General features: G+C 40.2%; 1 protein-coding gene across 2 annotated transcripts in view; it reads left to right on the top strand.

Annotated features, from left to right (window-relative positions):
- The window catches only part of spire2 (spire-type actin nucleation factor 2), an 87,647-nt gene that overhangs the window by 43,629 nt on the left and 27,744 nt on the right, over nucleotides 1-16,274 (top strand). For both annotated transcript variants that reach the window (XM_072279175.1, XM_072279176.1), the window contains exons 5-7: nucleotides 1,880-2,044; nucleotides 5,214-5,300; nucleotides 9,300-9,426. In XM_072279175.1, coding sequence (XP_072135276.1) covers nucleotides 1,880-2,044; nucleotides 5,214-5,300; nucleotides 9,300-9,426 — 379 coding nt within the window. The remainder of the gene's footprint in view (nucleotides 1-1,879; nucleotides 2,045-5,213; nucleotides 5,301-9,299; nucleotides 9,427-16,274) is intronic.

The raw sequence follows: 16,274 nt of genomic DNA, 5'->3' as shown, positions 1-16,274 counted from the left end.
GTGTCGTGTGTGTCGCCTTAGCGAACCTGCCCCTTTTTGTCCCCCTGCTGGGGTATCGCCTGTCCATCACTTCAAACAGTTCAGGGTTCAAAGGAGGGAGCTGATCTTGACAGCTCTTTCCTTCATTAACATCTCCAAATGCTGCTCCATTGTTTTCCTTATCTATCTCTCTCTCCTGAAGACAGGTGGCAGACCAACTGCTGATCCCACTGGTGCCAGCACAGGGAAGCTAACATCTTAATCTATGTGTATTCTTGTCACAGCTTCAAGACCTTGGCCTTCATACCTCCTTGCACAATTGGATCCTCTATTTCCTCACTAACAGATCCCAGTCAGTTCGAATTGGCAACATCTCCTCCACAATCTCCATCATCACAGGTGCGCCACAAGGCTGTGTGCCTCGTACCCTGGCCTGCTCATTTTGTGCTTGTAACTGTGTGGCTAAGCACAGCTCTAATGCCATATTCAAGTTTGCTGATGACACCACTGTTGCAGGCTGAATCAAGGTGGTGACAAGTCAGCATATAGAAGGGAGATTGAAAATCTGGCTGAGTGGTGCCATAACAACAACCTCTCACTCAATGCCAGCAAGACCAAAGAACTGAATATCGACTTCAGGACAAAAAAACCAGTCCTCATCGGAAGATCCGAGGTAGAGAGGGTTAGCAACTTTAAAATCCTCAGTTATTATTTCAAGGACCTGTCCTTGGCCCAGCACACGTGCAATTAGAAAGAAAACATGGCAGCACCTCTTCTTTCTTAGGAGTTTGCAAAGATTTGGCATGACATCTAAAACTTTGACAAACTTCTGCAGATGTGTGGAGGAGAGTATATTGACTGGCTGCATCATAGCCTGGTGTGGAAACACCAATGCCCTTGAATGGAAAATCTTACAAAAGGTAGTGAATATGCCACAGTCCCTCATGGATAAAGCCCTCCCCACCATTGAACATATCCACATGAAGCATTGTTGCAGGGAAGCCGCATCCATCATTGGGGACTTGCACCATCTAGATTATTTTCTCTTGCTGCTGCCATCAGGAAGAAGGTGTAGGAGCCTCAGGACTCCAGCAGGTTCAGGATCTCTCAACCATCAGGCTCTTGAACCAGAGGGGATAACTTCGCTTGCTCCTTCACTGAACTGTTCCCACAACCTATGGACTCATTTTTAAGGACTCTCCAACCCATGTTCACTGTATTTAATGCTGATTTATTTATTATTTGTTTTGTATTTGCACAGTTTGTTGACTTTTTGAATGCCAATGTTGGTGCGCTCTTTCATTGTATCTATTGTTCTATTATGGATTTGTTGAGTATGCCTCCAAGAAAATGAATCTCAGGGTTGTATATGGTGACCTGTATGTACGTTGATAATAAATTTTGAACTTCACTGTTTTAGGAACAGATTGAATTTATCGCTAGGGTTTGTTTACTTTCCACTACTGCAAGGCAGTGCTTTACTTTGACTTTCCTTGTGTCCATTCAGTACACTTTAACCACAGTCACTGTGTGCATCTTTTGTTAGTTTACGGACCTGGGAGGCTGCAAGTGTTGGGCATGAAGTGAAGCGGGTATTGTCATATAAACACTGGAAACTCTCAGCAGCGCAGGCAGCACCTGTTTTTAAAAAAAGACGGGTAATAATCTGGGCCTAAGCCCCTTTGTCAGAACTGGGAAAGTGAGAAAACAAGATGGTTTTAAATAGTGGAGAAAACAGGAGTTACGGATTGGACAAAGGACTGTCTCTGGGGTACATCAGATCACCATGTGGATAAGATGTAAAAGTTATTCAGCTAAGGGTTTAAATGGGGCAAATGACCCCTATTCCAAAGGTTCCCAAGTTGAAATGTTTGGGAATTGTTCCCTTTTGTTGTTATAGGCTCGTCTTTGGGTACAGCTGATGCGAGACCTCCGCCATGGTGTAAAACTTAAGAAAGTTGAAGAAAAGCAGTACAACCCCCTTCCCACAGAATACCAACTTACGCCATTTGAGATGTTAATGCAGGACATTAAAGCACGGAAATATAAACTACGCAAAGTCATGGTAAGATTAAAATATTAACATGGTAACACAGACCTGGTTTTCGCTCCAATATGGTCAAATCAGGTGCTCTACTGAAAATCAGCAGATCATTAGAAAACAGTCCAGGGATTCCAGTTGCAGTATCCAGTTGCAGTTTGGAGAGCACTCGTCCTACAATTTTTTTAATTCTGCGTTATAAAATGGTTAACATTTCTAAATAGCTCCGGTGCTGTAAAATCTTGATATGCTGCTACTGTCCTGAATTAATGCATGTTTAATATTTAAAACTTTTATTTATGGGAAAGTATAAGACTATGAAGGTTTCTGCAGTCTTAATGGCCTTGGAACAAATGGCTTTTAACTTATCTACCACTTTAATTCATTATGTAATGATTCCAAATGACTACCTTCAAGTATTACTATCTTTTGAATACAATTCTTTAAATTGTTTTTAAACATTCCTTTTAAAGTGTCCGGTCTCCAGAATTAATGCCATTATGAGTATGTTATCGATGATAACTTTTCTGGATTTGTACTCTTTTTGTGAGATCATTTGTTGGAACACTGCCTTTATTTGTATTTGAGTCTGATTTCTGGTATTGTCAAGGTTTTAAAGGTGATGATGTGTGTGCCATAACGTGATTTTAATGTTAGAGATTGATATGGACATTGAGGATCACAGGCCCTGTTTGTGTGCTGTATAACCTTGACTCTGCATTCTTCCTAATGTACCCTGTCTGCTTGGTTCACTGGGTATCACTCTTGTCCATGTGTCAAAAGGTTTCAAACCTTATATTGGACTGACATTCCATTACCAAGAGAAGATCTAGTTATCGGAGACATGGACTTTTGGAACAAATTGAAACCCAAGTTCTATTTTCCTTTTTAACTTACAGACTTGCTGTGACACAGAGGCTATTTGACCCTTTTCTCTCTCACATGCAGATACTTCTGCCACATACCTTCAGGGAGGAATAATTTACAGTAGCCAGTTAACCTACCAGCACACCTTTGAGCTGTTTGGTTTGGGGATGAGCAGGAGAAGTGAGAGAATCTCGCAAAAACACATGTAGTCACTCCACACAGACAGCACCAAGGTCAGGATAAAACTCCATCCCTGGAGATGTGAGATAGCAGTGGTGATCACTGTCAAATATATTGTCTGTTTCTGTGGTTAACATGTATATGGCAATTTTCAAGGAAGTCCACTAAATTTTGCTTGTCCTAGTTGACGTTCAACACCAGTATGCCCACTAACAACTGACACCACTGGAAAATTGTTTTTCATCTTGCTGCCCAAACAGCATGGTCCAATGCACTATGTTCTAACATAAGATTCACCCCAAAATAATTAATTGTATGAGTCACTTTTACATCATCCTGAAACAGTTTAGATTTTTCAGATACGGTAAAGCTCTAGTCATCTACTAAACGTGGATTTTTAAATCCTAATGGTTTGGCCCCAGGTTCATCAAGTAATATTTCCCACAGTCCACTGAGATTCATCTGGGCTCCCTTAAAACTCACTGGAGCTGTGGTTCCTAGGCACCCTTGAAACTTGGTTTAATGGGACATTCATTATACTGTTGTATAAACAAAGGGTGAGTTAAAATGTGAGTGTATTAATAGGTATATTATCCAATGGTCTCGTAAGTGGGTACACCTGGGACAGATTTATCGGAGTTTATTGTACTGTATATGGTTTTGTTGCATAGTTTTCTTTTGTCAAGGGTAACATCTGCAAGTGCTTGGTCTGCAGATAATTTTAATTTCGAGCTAAATAACGCAGCACAGATACTTCAATATCCAAACGCTGTTCAAGACTGCACTCCCATCTAGCCTTTGATCTCTGAGTATTCCTGATTATTCAAGCAAAACTTTGTCTGGATTTTTGTTAAATTTTGAGGCACAAGAAATCTTGTATGTAGAATTTTGTCAACAGCCTTCCAACAAAGTAAATTATTTTTGAAAGGAATATAGCACAGGCTTCATGTATTTTTAAATGATGCTGGACAGTTAGCTGAACTCCTCCCCTCATTTCCCCTCAGTCTGGAAATGTTTTCTTTAATGTACTCGTGTAGTTTGTATTTTCTGTTATTATCTTAACATTGACCTAAAAGAGAACCATTAACTCTGTTAATTAACATTTTTGAATAGATATCTGGCTGCAGAGCCAAAATAAAATAACAATGCTAAAAGTGTAGTGAACACACCGCATGTAGTAACTTTAGTTTTAAATTCCTGAAAACAAATTTAAGTGGCATACAAATGTCTTTATCTTCACATTTTCTGTGCTATTTGTTTGATTCTTTTCTTTGTGATACTCGGGTACATTTCCAGTTATGCAGTAAGCTCAGTATCTGCTTTTGTTTATATCTAGAAATATTAGTTTGATATTTGAGCATAAATTAATTATAGCAGATTAAAATGAAAATTTATTTTGAGCAATATATTGTTCATAATACACTAAATATTCTTTCTTCAAATTCTGATGAAATCTTAGTGACCTGAAGCATTAATTCAGCTTCTCTGAATTCTGCTTCACTGCATACTGCCGTGAAGCATACTGTCCAGTATTTAAAGCATTTTTTTAATTTTTCATTTTCAATTTTTTTTTTGCTTTTGTATTTCTACTCACATAAAGAATGGTGTCGTGTAGAGGGAAATGATATAGACTTATGTCAATATGTAATAAATTTTAAATTGCTGCATGTTACTTCACAGTTCCATCATTATCACATTTTTCAGCATAAAGAACACTGATATTGGAAAGATCGTATATCATTTTCAAGTAATATTGGATCCTGCACATACTTGCTATTGATTTTTTTTTCCTCCCACTGATCCTTGGATTTAGAAAAACATCTACAATTATACTATGTGTAGTCATTCAGAAATGCTTTTCCCTTCATATGTTGCGTTCTGCTCAAAGCAATTGGGTAAATTATAAGTTAACACAGTATATAATGTGCATTTAGTAATAGAATAAATACAATAAAATGCTTTTTCCAACTTAAATTATGGCATGGTTTGCAGTGTTCTTCTGGACATGAGATGAAAAATTAAGCAATTGTAGGCCTGTCATAATGGTCAGGGTTGCTGATTTGTTTAGATGCTGCCTTTGTTGCTATGATATTCCTTAGCAGTCTAGATCACTTAATAACTCAGTGAGAATTCCATTTGTTTGCAGGTTGATGGTGACATCCCACCATGCGTGAAGAAAAGTGCCCATGAACTCATTCTTGAGTTTATAAGATCACGGCCTCCATTAAAACCGGTAGGATCGATTAGTCTTTATCTTTTAACTTGCATTGTTTGTGTCTCTTTTTTTCCCCCTCATGATTTTGTTTCTCCCTCATATTTTATTTGCTAGTCGTGGTAGGTTTGGTGAAGACGGTTGAGCCCGTTGCCCCACATCAGTTTGTTTTCCAAATCTACACACGCAAAACGCTGGAGGAACTCAGCAGGTCAGGCAGCATCCCTGGAAATTAATAAACGGTCGCTATTCAAAGGCTCATTTATTATCAAAGCACATATCCATATACAACTCTGAAATCTGTATTCTCCAGATAACCAAGAAAGAACATGAAAGTCGCTCAGAGAGAAACATAACCCACTCTCCCATACAAAAAAGAACAGCATCCTGATTATTACACCCTCTGCAGAAAACCCCTGCCCCCCACAAAAAACAAACAGAATATTAACCCCCAAACTCCCTCCAGTTGCACAACAAAACGGAAAAGGAATGTGCGATTTTTTTTTTTAAATAAAAATTATGTCTGGAAAAAGTCCACAGTCCATAAATGCAGAACACGATATCATCCTATGATATCACCAGTATTCTTCGAAAGAGAAGAGGGGGACACCACACGAGGCAGAGAGGTCTACCTGCCTGCCACAGCAAGCCACACAGCGATGGGCTGCTCACAGACTCCTGCAGCAACTATCAAAATCAGGCAGTCGGCACTGAAATCCTTGCTCCCCTTCCGCATTTGCCTCGATGTCACAAAATGCCTCAACACTTTGATCAGTGATTAATGGACACTTTAAATGGCGAGATGGAGTCGAACATCGGCTCGCGCCCATCTCGAAATTTCTTCGCATCGGAGCCCTCCGAGTACACACTCACTTACCGGAAACGCCTTGGAGACAGCAAAGGCTGGATCACTCAAACAATCTCCAATCTGTAAATCACAGGCTCTAGCAGTCCTAGAAACACATTTAAGGTGAAAAACAGGCATAAAAGAAATAAGATATTTTTGTGAGCTGTCCGGAAGATGTTGACCAAAGGAGCATTGTACACTGGCAGCACCTTGACTGGAATTTTTCAGGCCAAGACCCTTCATCATGACTGAGAAGGAAGGGGGAAGATGCCACAATAAAAAGGTGGAGGCAGCGGAAGAAGGCTAGGTAGAAAGTGATAGGTGAAGCTAGGTAGGTGGGAAAGTTCAGGGGCTGGAGTGGAAGGAATCTGGTGGGAAAGGAGAGTAGCAGAAAGGGATGGGTGGGCACCTTGGGGAAGTAATAGGCAGGTGAGAAGTAAAAGGTCTGAGTGAGAAATAGAGAAAAGGGAGAGTAAAATTTGTTTATTGGTAAGGGAAATCAATATTCCATCTGCTTTCTCCTTCTGTATTCTCTGGCTTGCCACTTTCCAGCAGTTGTTAGACTGCCTTGGGACATAGTTATTCTAGTACTTGCTTAACCAATGCAGTCTCCAACCTATTTGACTATTAACATCTATCACCACTGGAAAACATTGTAATGTATATCTGGGTATTATCTTCGAATGCAACTAATTGTCGATGTGTATCATGTCTCTACCGCTCCACCTTAAGGATTTTGTGATCTCTGACTTGGACTAATTACATGCATTTAATTAACTAAAATGAAAATTGCTGATTTTTTTGGACCTTTGAAGTCTATGTACTTCATATTTTGAGACTTTGACATTTAAAAGAATTCTACTACAGATGCTATGTTTTAAAGCCAGCACAGAGTAACTGTTGATCATGTCATGTGTACGTCAGATCTAAAGCAGAGTTCTGAGGCATTACTGCTGTTTCCGATAATTTCATCCTAATCTCCATTTGCAATTGACTCAAACTTTGCATCCAACAATAGCGAACAGGATACGCTGCTCATTACAGTTGATTTGTCCAGAGGCTCTCTATAGGTTTTTTGCACTGAGGGCAGCACTGTAGCATTGTGGAGGCCAGCATCCAGTGTTTAATTCCCACAGCCGTCTATTATTAGGCCATTTTCTGATTTATTTATTTATTATTCCCTCCCACATCTGATACCAAGAGATGGGATAGTGAGATGATACAGAGATTAGACTGTATTGGGAAAGGAAGTACAAATTAAATTTAAAGGATTTTGGAATATTGGGAGAAAGACAAATGTGGACAACCTTAAGTACATATCATTAAAATTATTTTCTTTAGTTTAATATTTTCATTTCTATACAAGTGATCTATACAAATGAAAGCTTCTAGGGTGCAACACAACCTGGTATGGAAGTCGTCCTGTCCAAGATTGGAAGAAGCTGCAGAAGATCGTGAACACGGCGCAACACATCACACAAACCAATCTTCCGTTCTTGGACTCACTTTACGCCGCACACTGTCGGAGCAGTGCTGCCCGGATAATCAAGGACACGACCCACCCAGCCAACAGACTTTTCGTCTCTTCCCTCCGGGAGGAGGCTCAGGAGCTTGAAGACTCATATGGCCAGATCTGGGAACAGCTTCTTTCCAACTGTGATAAGACTGCTGAACAGATCCTGACCTGGATCTGGGCCGTACCCTCCAAATATCCGGACCTACCTCTCGGTTTTTTTGCACTACCTTACTTCCCATTTTTCTATTTTCTATTTATGATTTAATATTTACTATCGATTTGTAATCCAGGGAGCGGGAAGCGCAGAATCAAATATTGCTGTGATGATTGTATGTTCTAGTATCAATTGTTTGGCGACAATAAAGTATGAAGTATTAAAGGTAGTCTAATTTGTGTATCTTTAGTGTTGTAGCATTCTGTCCAGCCCATAGATATCATATTTTCCTTGGATTTACTGGCTACTTGTGGGTTCAATATTGTGGGCATCAAAATGCTGTTGCTTGCAAAATTTAATCCAATTGTCTCATAAAAGATTCCCATCAAACAATCTTTAGTAATAGAAAAATTACAATAAGTATTTTTCTTGCAGTGTAATGCTTACTTGGTTGAAGTCATATGTTTAAGTTTCAAAGATGCATCCTCTTCACTTCACCTCAGCCCTTTTAAGAGGTTGGACAAACTGTTTTCTAGGCATTGGAAGCATGATTTGAGGGCTGAGATTATTCAACTATAGTAATTATAGGAAACGTTATAATTGTGTATTTGGTATCCGGTGAATTTGGCCTCATTCACTTTCAATTTGACACCAGGACTGCAGTGCCTAACCTCGCTTTTGTAGTTGGCTTTTATTTGCCTTCCTAAAGAAATAATCCATTCCAGCAGTTGTGCTGCATCTTCTGCAAAACAATAACTGGAGTCGACTCTGCGCACCTTTTGTCTACTTGCTAAGATAAACCTAGCCTCTTAGAATAGATGTGGGTGAGTTAGATTGAGTATGTATAAAATTGTACAGGTTCACACAAGGGTGCTTTAGTTCCTTTCAGATACCCATCTGTGATTGGCATGCCAAGTTTTGAAGAAAATTTAAACATGTCACTAATCAAACAATGTTGTACACTGTGGAGGGAAAGAAATAGTCAATGATAGTGGAAATGAAAAAGTGTTAAAGCTTCACACTCATTGGCCAAGTAAATGGAGTAAAAGACAATGGAGAGGCCTGTGACTTGCACTATTATGTTATCTTAACTAGGCCTGCAGGTGTGATAATATTTATTTATTGAGATGCAGTGCCCTCGAGCCACATCGCCCAGCAACCCTCTGATTTAACCCTAGCCCAATCATGGGGTAATTTGCTATATCTCATTAACCTATTAAGCGATACATCTTTGGACTGTGGGAGGAAACCAGAGCACTTGGAAGAAACCGTGTGGTCATGGGGCAGAACGTACATATCCCTTACAGACAGCGGTGGGTCTGAACCTTCCCATGTCACCTCCCTGAAATCAATTTGAAATTAATGTGTTGGGCATGATATTCTGCATCAGCCTATGGAATATGAAAATTGTGGATTAAGTTCTTGTAAGTTACTCAAGTTCCCTTAATTCTTCAACCACTGCTCTTTCTGGGTGAATAAATGCCTTGAACTATTTGTTTGCAGGTCTCTGAAAGGAATCTACGGCCCAAACCTCAAAAGCCACGCAGTTTACATGAGCGGATCTTGGAAGAGATAAAGTCAGAAAGAAAACTTCGACCAGTGCAAACTATTGGTAGAAAGAAAAACAAAGGTAAGTCAGGTTTACCATAATTAAGGGATACTGGAGTGCGTCATCAAGTTCCTTACCCTCTGTCCTGCCATTTTAACTAGCATCTTGCCTGCCTGTGAGCCATATCACGTTATACAATAAAATCTGTCCATCTCAATCTTCAGCAATTCTATTAACCAAATATTAAAAGCCTCCTGGGAAAAGCATTCCACCTTTCAACTCACTTTGTGTAGGAAAAGTTTGCTATTTTCAAAGCTCTGAATAGAACACAGTAATGCTGGTGGTGTTGGGTTTCTGAATGGCAACACTGGCCGCGAGCATTAAAACCGATACAAAATTGACCAGGTAATATGGAACTGCTGTCAGATTAAAGGGACCATGACTGGAAATTTAGAGCCAGGTTTATTATCAATAACGGTGGTGAAATTTGTAGTAGAGGCAGTATAATGCAACTGATCTTGAAGAAATTACCATAAGTTTAAAATAATGAATGCAAAAGGTAGTGTTCATGGCTCCAGGGACTAGTCATAAAACTGACGGCAGAGGGGAAGAAGCTGTTCCTGAGACATTGAATGTGGGTCTTCAGGCTCGTGCACCATCTCCTCAATGGTAGTAAAGAGAAGAGGGCATGTCCCAGATGGTGAGGGTTGGTAATGATGGATGCTGCCTTCTTGAGGTGCTGCGTTATGAAGCTGTCCTTGATAAAGGGGAGGATTGTACCCATGCTGGATCTGGCTGAATCTACAGTCTTCTGGAGCCTCCCTACCCACTTCAGTCAGATTAGTGCGAACTGTTCTCGGTGGGACACAACGGTATTTTGTACCGGGTCAGACATGCCACAGAACATGAAGTCCCATTGATCAGTGCTGTTTCATTAAATCATTTTTATTACCTTTAAGTTTTATTGTAAATCAAAAACATCCTTTCCAGACGCATCAGTATTTGGTATTTCAACTGCTCTGCACACTACCATGAAAACTACAGTTATGGACACAGCTCAGCACATCTTGGAAACCAGTCTCTTCCTGTGGACTTCTGTCCACTTGAGTGAATATCCCCAATTCCAATTATACGATTCATTTTATTAATCAAGTTAAATAGTTCCAAACTGAAGCATGTAAGGTATTTAGGTCAGTTATATCAATTCCAGAAGCATCATCCAATCTCCTTGGTTTCCTACAACGTTTGTCCTCAGTGTCAGATTTCATTGTTTCTCACATAGCCTTGCTGTAACTGCAGAGCCAGCACTGTCCTGATCTTGTCAATATTCTCAGTGATTCATAGAACATAGAAACTATAAAAACCATATCAATGAACCTACTATTCAGCTCACCTTGAAGGAGTCTCTGGGAAAGGGGTTAGGCATCTATAACCTTTATTCTTCTATTACCATCAGCCTCAATGATTACCTTCATATCCACTGAAGTTAATTCATATTATTTAATTAAATAGGTTTAACTTCAATATGGAATTTACTTTTGCGTGAGGACCTCATGATCTCACAGTACAGGCATTGCTCTCCTCTATACTGTCTATACTTCTCACTCCCTCAGTAAAGCAGCCAACACAATCAAAAACCCCATCCACTTCGAGCATACTGTCTTGTCTGCTCTTCCATTGGGCAGAAGATACAAAAACCTGAAAGCGCGTAACAATGGACTCAAGGAAAATTTCTACCCCACTAATATAAGGCTATTAAATGGTTCCCTAGTACAGTAAGATAGACTCTTGACCTCAGTCTACCTTGTTGTGATCTTGCACTTTATTATCTACCTACACTACTTTCTCTGCAGCTGTTACATTTTATTCTGCACCACGGTCGATGTAGCTTGACAAACCAGTGACTACCAGAGGTGCAGTACCCGTGGTTGACCACGACCGACGGAGGACAGACACAGAGTCACATTAAACCATTAGACTATTCACACTGTCTAATGATTTAATATGTATGAACAGTATGCAGGGGCAAGCTTTTCACTGCATCTCGGCACATGTGACATTACTAAACCAATTCCAATTTTAGTCCAGGTTGGTTTTGTAGTTTCAAATAAACTATTAAACCAAAAACGCTGTTGAATAATGAGCACTGTTAATTTCCTGCTCACTTCAGATAAGGAAGTATGAAAGATGAAGCCACACTTCTAGGACTAGTACTGTTATCCTTTTCATTGATAGCTGCACATTGCATTTCTCAATTTCATGTTGTATATATCAAATACAAGTTAGGATTTGTTGGTCGAAGTCTGGGGCAATAGGTCACTACTGTTTTGTGGGGTGGGGGAGGAGTATTTGCAGATCAGAACTTGGAACTAGCAGAAACCTATGGTCCATCAGGCTCAGTGATTCTTGACCCTATACACTTCTAACCTGGACTATTTACAGGAAACATTTCAACAATATACTCAAAATTCACTGGAAGGATAAGTGAAGCAAAGTCAGTGTCTGCACCGGCCAACATCCCCTGCGCTAAGGTCCTAGTTGCCCTGAGTGGAATACCTTGGTCTTGCCACACAGTTCTCGTGGCAGAGTTCAGACTCCAGAGCAAGCTGTCTCTTCCGAGCTTTGTCATGGGAAAAGATTAAGCAGGGAAAAGTATTTTAGATGTGCTCAGAGCTTTCCTGAAGAAATGAAATATGTGCATTGACTCTAGGGAACCACTGTTCTGCTCAGAATGGGGAAGTAAGACTCAGGGTGCTACTAAGAATCTCAAGAAACACGTAGAAGCCCTTCAGAAGTGACAGGAGTATCTCGTGTCGCAACTTACCCACTCTCCTGCCCCACCTACCGTAGGAGTGGATTGTTTGGAATGCAGCACTCCTGTCATCGGGAGCGGAAGCAAAGCACCTTTAATCCTGAAGAGGGAAAGAGAAGCGCTGTGATCTGTGTGTCCTCAGGAATTTGTGACCTCAGGACTTCATTTGGTTATCATGATATTTGCAAATGTTGAGGAGAGCAATGCCTGTACTGTGATATCATGAGTTCCTCACGCAAAAGTAAATTCCATATTGAAGTTAAACCTATTTAATTAAATAATATGAATTAACTTCAGTGGATATGAAGGTAATCATTGAGGCTGATGGTAATAGAAGAATAAAGGTTATAGATGCCTAACCCCTTTCCCAGAGACTCCTTCAAGGTGAGCTGAATAGTAGGTTCATTGATATGGTTTTTATAGTTTCTATGTTCTATGAATCACTGAGAATATTGACAAGGTCAGGACAGTGCTGGCTCTGCAGTTACAGCAAGGCTATGTGAGAAACAATGAAATCTGACACTGAGGACAAACGTTGTAGGAAACCAAGGAGATTGGATGATGCTTCTGGAATTGATATAACTGACCTAAATACCTTACATGCCTCAGTTTGGAACTATTTAACTTGATTAATAAAATGAATAGTGGAATTGGGGATATTCACTCAAGTGGACAGATTTTATTTTTCTGCCCGAGTTAGTATTTGCATGTTCTTGAGATCTCCTGCTTAGTTTCCAGAACATATCACCATGATGAGCTTTGGTGTCAGTGATAACCTGTGTTAAATTTCATCGCCTTATTTTTATTTTCCTACTCGATTCTGACAGGGAAGATGAAGCCCTACTAAAAGACCCAAACTTGCACATTATTGAAAATACAGATGACCCCCACAGAGTTTGCATTCCTAGAAAGCCATTATATTTTGGTTTATTTTACATCTCATAAATTCTGTGGGATTGACTCATTCTATATTTGTATTTGGAAGTGATTTATGAATTCTGTAAGAGTAAGTTTCTGTAACCTGAACCACTATAACATGGAGGTCACTATAAAAACATTGTAATTTGGTATTGATTGGTACATATTTAATCTTGTTTTCTAAGAATTAAAATAAATGATGTGAACATAAGCCTGTGCTCAGCAATACTCTGTGCTGGCTTAAGCTTGTTAATGATTAAAGTTATGGAACACTATAGCACAGAAACAGGCCCTTTGGCCCACCTGTCTGTGCATGACTAATAATTTGCCTAGTCCCATTTACCTGCTCCTGGACTAAAGCATTCCATACCCATCCAGGTACCTGCCCACATTTGCCTTCACTGGTGAAATCAAGCCCACGTCCAGTGCTTCCAGCAGCTTGTTCCACACTCTCACCATCCTCTGAGTGAAGAAGTTCCCCTTGAACATTTCATCTTTCATCCTTAATCTGTGACCTCCAGTTGTAGTCTTGCCCGAACTCCATTGGGGGAAAAAAACCTGCTTGCATTTAGCCTAACTATACCCCTCATCATTTTGGAAATATCTATCAAATCTCCCATCATTATCCTACTCTCTAAGGAATGAAGTCCCCGCCTATTCAACCTTTCCCTATAGCTCAGTTCCACAAGTCCCAGCAACGTCCTTGTACATTTCCTCTACACTCTTTTGATCTTATTGACATCTTTTATGTAGGTAGGTGACTGGAGCAATACACAATGCTATGAATTAGGCCTCAGCAACTTCTTTGTACATTTTCAACATAACATCTCAACTACTGTACTCAATACATTGATTTATGAAGGCCAATGTGCCAAAAGCTCTCGTTATGACACAACTTGTGATGTTACTTGCAAGGAATTACTGATCTGTACTCGAATTCTTCTGTTCTACCATGCTCCTCAGTGCCCTACCACTCGCCATGTAACACCTACCTTAGTGTGTCCTCCCAAAGTGCAATGCCTCACACACTTGTTTGCATTAAATTCCATCTGCCATTTTTCAGCCCATTTTTCCAGCTGGTCTAGATCCTGCTGCAAGATTGGATAGTCTTCCTCGCTGACCTTGATCCCAATTTTGGTATCATTTGCATATTTGCTGATCTAATTTACTACATTATCATCCAGATCATTGCTATAGATGACAAACAACAGTGGACCCAGCACTGATTCCTGTGGCACTCCACTAGTTACAGGCCTCCAGTCAGAGAGGCAAATATCTACTTCCACTCTCTGGCTTCTCCCACAATGTCTAATCCAATTTACTACCTCATCCTGAATGCCAAGCAAGTCAACCTTCTTGACCAACCTGCCCTGTGGGACCTTGTCAAAGGTCTTGCCTAAAGTCCATGTAGGCAACATCCACTGCCTCGCGTTCATCAGCTTTTTTGGTAATGTTCTCAGAAAAACTGAGATTGGTTAGACACAACGTACCATCCACAAAGCCATGTTGACTATTCCTAATTGGTCCCTGTCTATCCAGTCCCTTAGAATAACTTCTAACAATCTGCCCACTACTGATGTTGGTCTCAACGGCCTATAATATTCTGGCTTACTTAAAGAGTTTTTTTAAACAATGAAACAACTTTGGCTATTCTTTAATCTTCTGTCACCTCACCTGTAGCAAAGGAAGTTTTAAATATCTCTGCTAGGGGCCCCTGCAATTTCTGCACTAGCCTCCCAAAAAGTCTGAAGATTGAGGGGGGATCTGATTGAAACGTATAAAATCCTAAAGGGATTGGACAGGCTAGATGCAGGAAGATTGTTCCCGATGTTGGGCAAGTCCAGAACAAGGGGTCACAGTTTGAGGATAAAGGGGAAGCCTTTTAGGACCGAGATTAGGAAAAACTTCTTCACACAGTGAGTGGTGAATCTGTGGAATTCTCTGCCACAGGAAACAGTTGAGGCCAGTTCATTGGCTATATTTAAGAGGGAGTTAGATATGGCCCTTGTGGCTAAAGGGATCAGGGGGTATGGAGGGAAGGCTGGTACAGGGTTCTGAGTTGGATGATCAGCCATGATCATACTGAATGGCGGTGCAGGCTCGAAGGGCCGAATGGCCTACTCCTGCACCTATTTTCTATGTTTCTATGTTTCTAACACCTTGTCAAGCCTTGGGGATTTATCCACTTTAATTTGCCTCGACAGCAAACACCACCTCTGTAAACTGTAAATGGTCCATGACCTTGCTGCTGTGTTTCCTCACTTCAATAGACTCTGTCTGTCTCCCAAGTAAACACAGAGGCAAAAAATACTTTTAAGATTCCCCTCGTCTCTTTTGGCTCCGTGTATAGATGATCACCGTGATCTTCAAGGGAAACAATTGTTCTTTGCTATCTTGTGCTCTTTGTCAGTAGAAGCCCTGGGGATTCTCATTCACCTTGTCTGCCAGAACAACTTCATATCTTCTTTTAGCCCATCTGATTTCCTTTTTGTGTTCTTTTGCATTTCCTATACTGCTCAAGAACCTATATTTTCTTTCTTCCTGCCTATACCTGCTATACACTTTTTTTCTTAACTAGGAAACCTGTTATCTTTACTTCTGACAAAAATATACAAGCTGTACTTTCACCTTTTGAAGGCTTCCCACTTAACAAGCACACCTTTGCCAGAAAACAACCTATCCCAATCCACACTTGCCTGAACCTTTCTGATACCATCAGAATTAGCCTTTCTCTAATTTAGAGTCTCAACCTGAGGACCAGACCTATCTCTTTCCATATTTACTTTGAAACTAATGTCTTTGTGATCTCTAGATGCAAAGTATTCACCTGCACAAACTTCTGTCACCTGCCCTGTCTCATTCCCTAACAGCAGATCCAGTATCACATGCTGTCTTGTTGGGATTTCTATGTACTGATTAAGGAAGCTTTCCTGAACACATCCAGCCCTTTACAGCATGGGAGTCCCTGTCAATATTTGAAAAGTTAGAATCACCTAATATCACAACCTTATTTTTCTTGCAACAATCTGCAATTTCTCTACAAATTTGCTCCTCTAAATCTCAGACTGCTGGGTGGTTTATTATATCCCATTAATGAGGTCATCTATTTCTTATTCCTTTGTTCCACCCATAACACTTCAGTAGACAAGTTCTCCAGTCTGTCCTAATTGAGCACTGACCTGATATTTTCCGTGACTAG

Source organism: Mobula birostris, chromosome 15, assembly GCF_030028105.1.
Source record: "Mobula birostris isolate sMobBir1 chromosome 15, sMobBir1.hap1, whole genome shotgun sequence".
Taxonomy (NCBI): Eukaryota; Metazoa; Chordata; class Chondrichthyes; order Myliobatiformes; family Myliobatidae; genus Mobula; species Mobula birostris.
The sequence above is the reverse complement of the archived record's forward strand: the minus strand, read 5'-3'. Positions and strand labels throughout refer to the sequence as shown.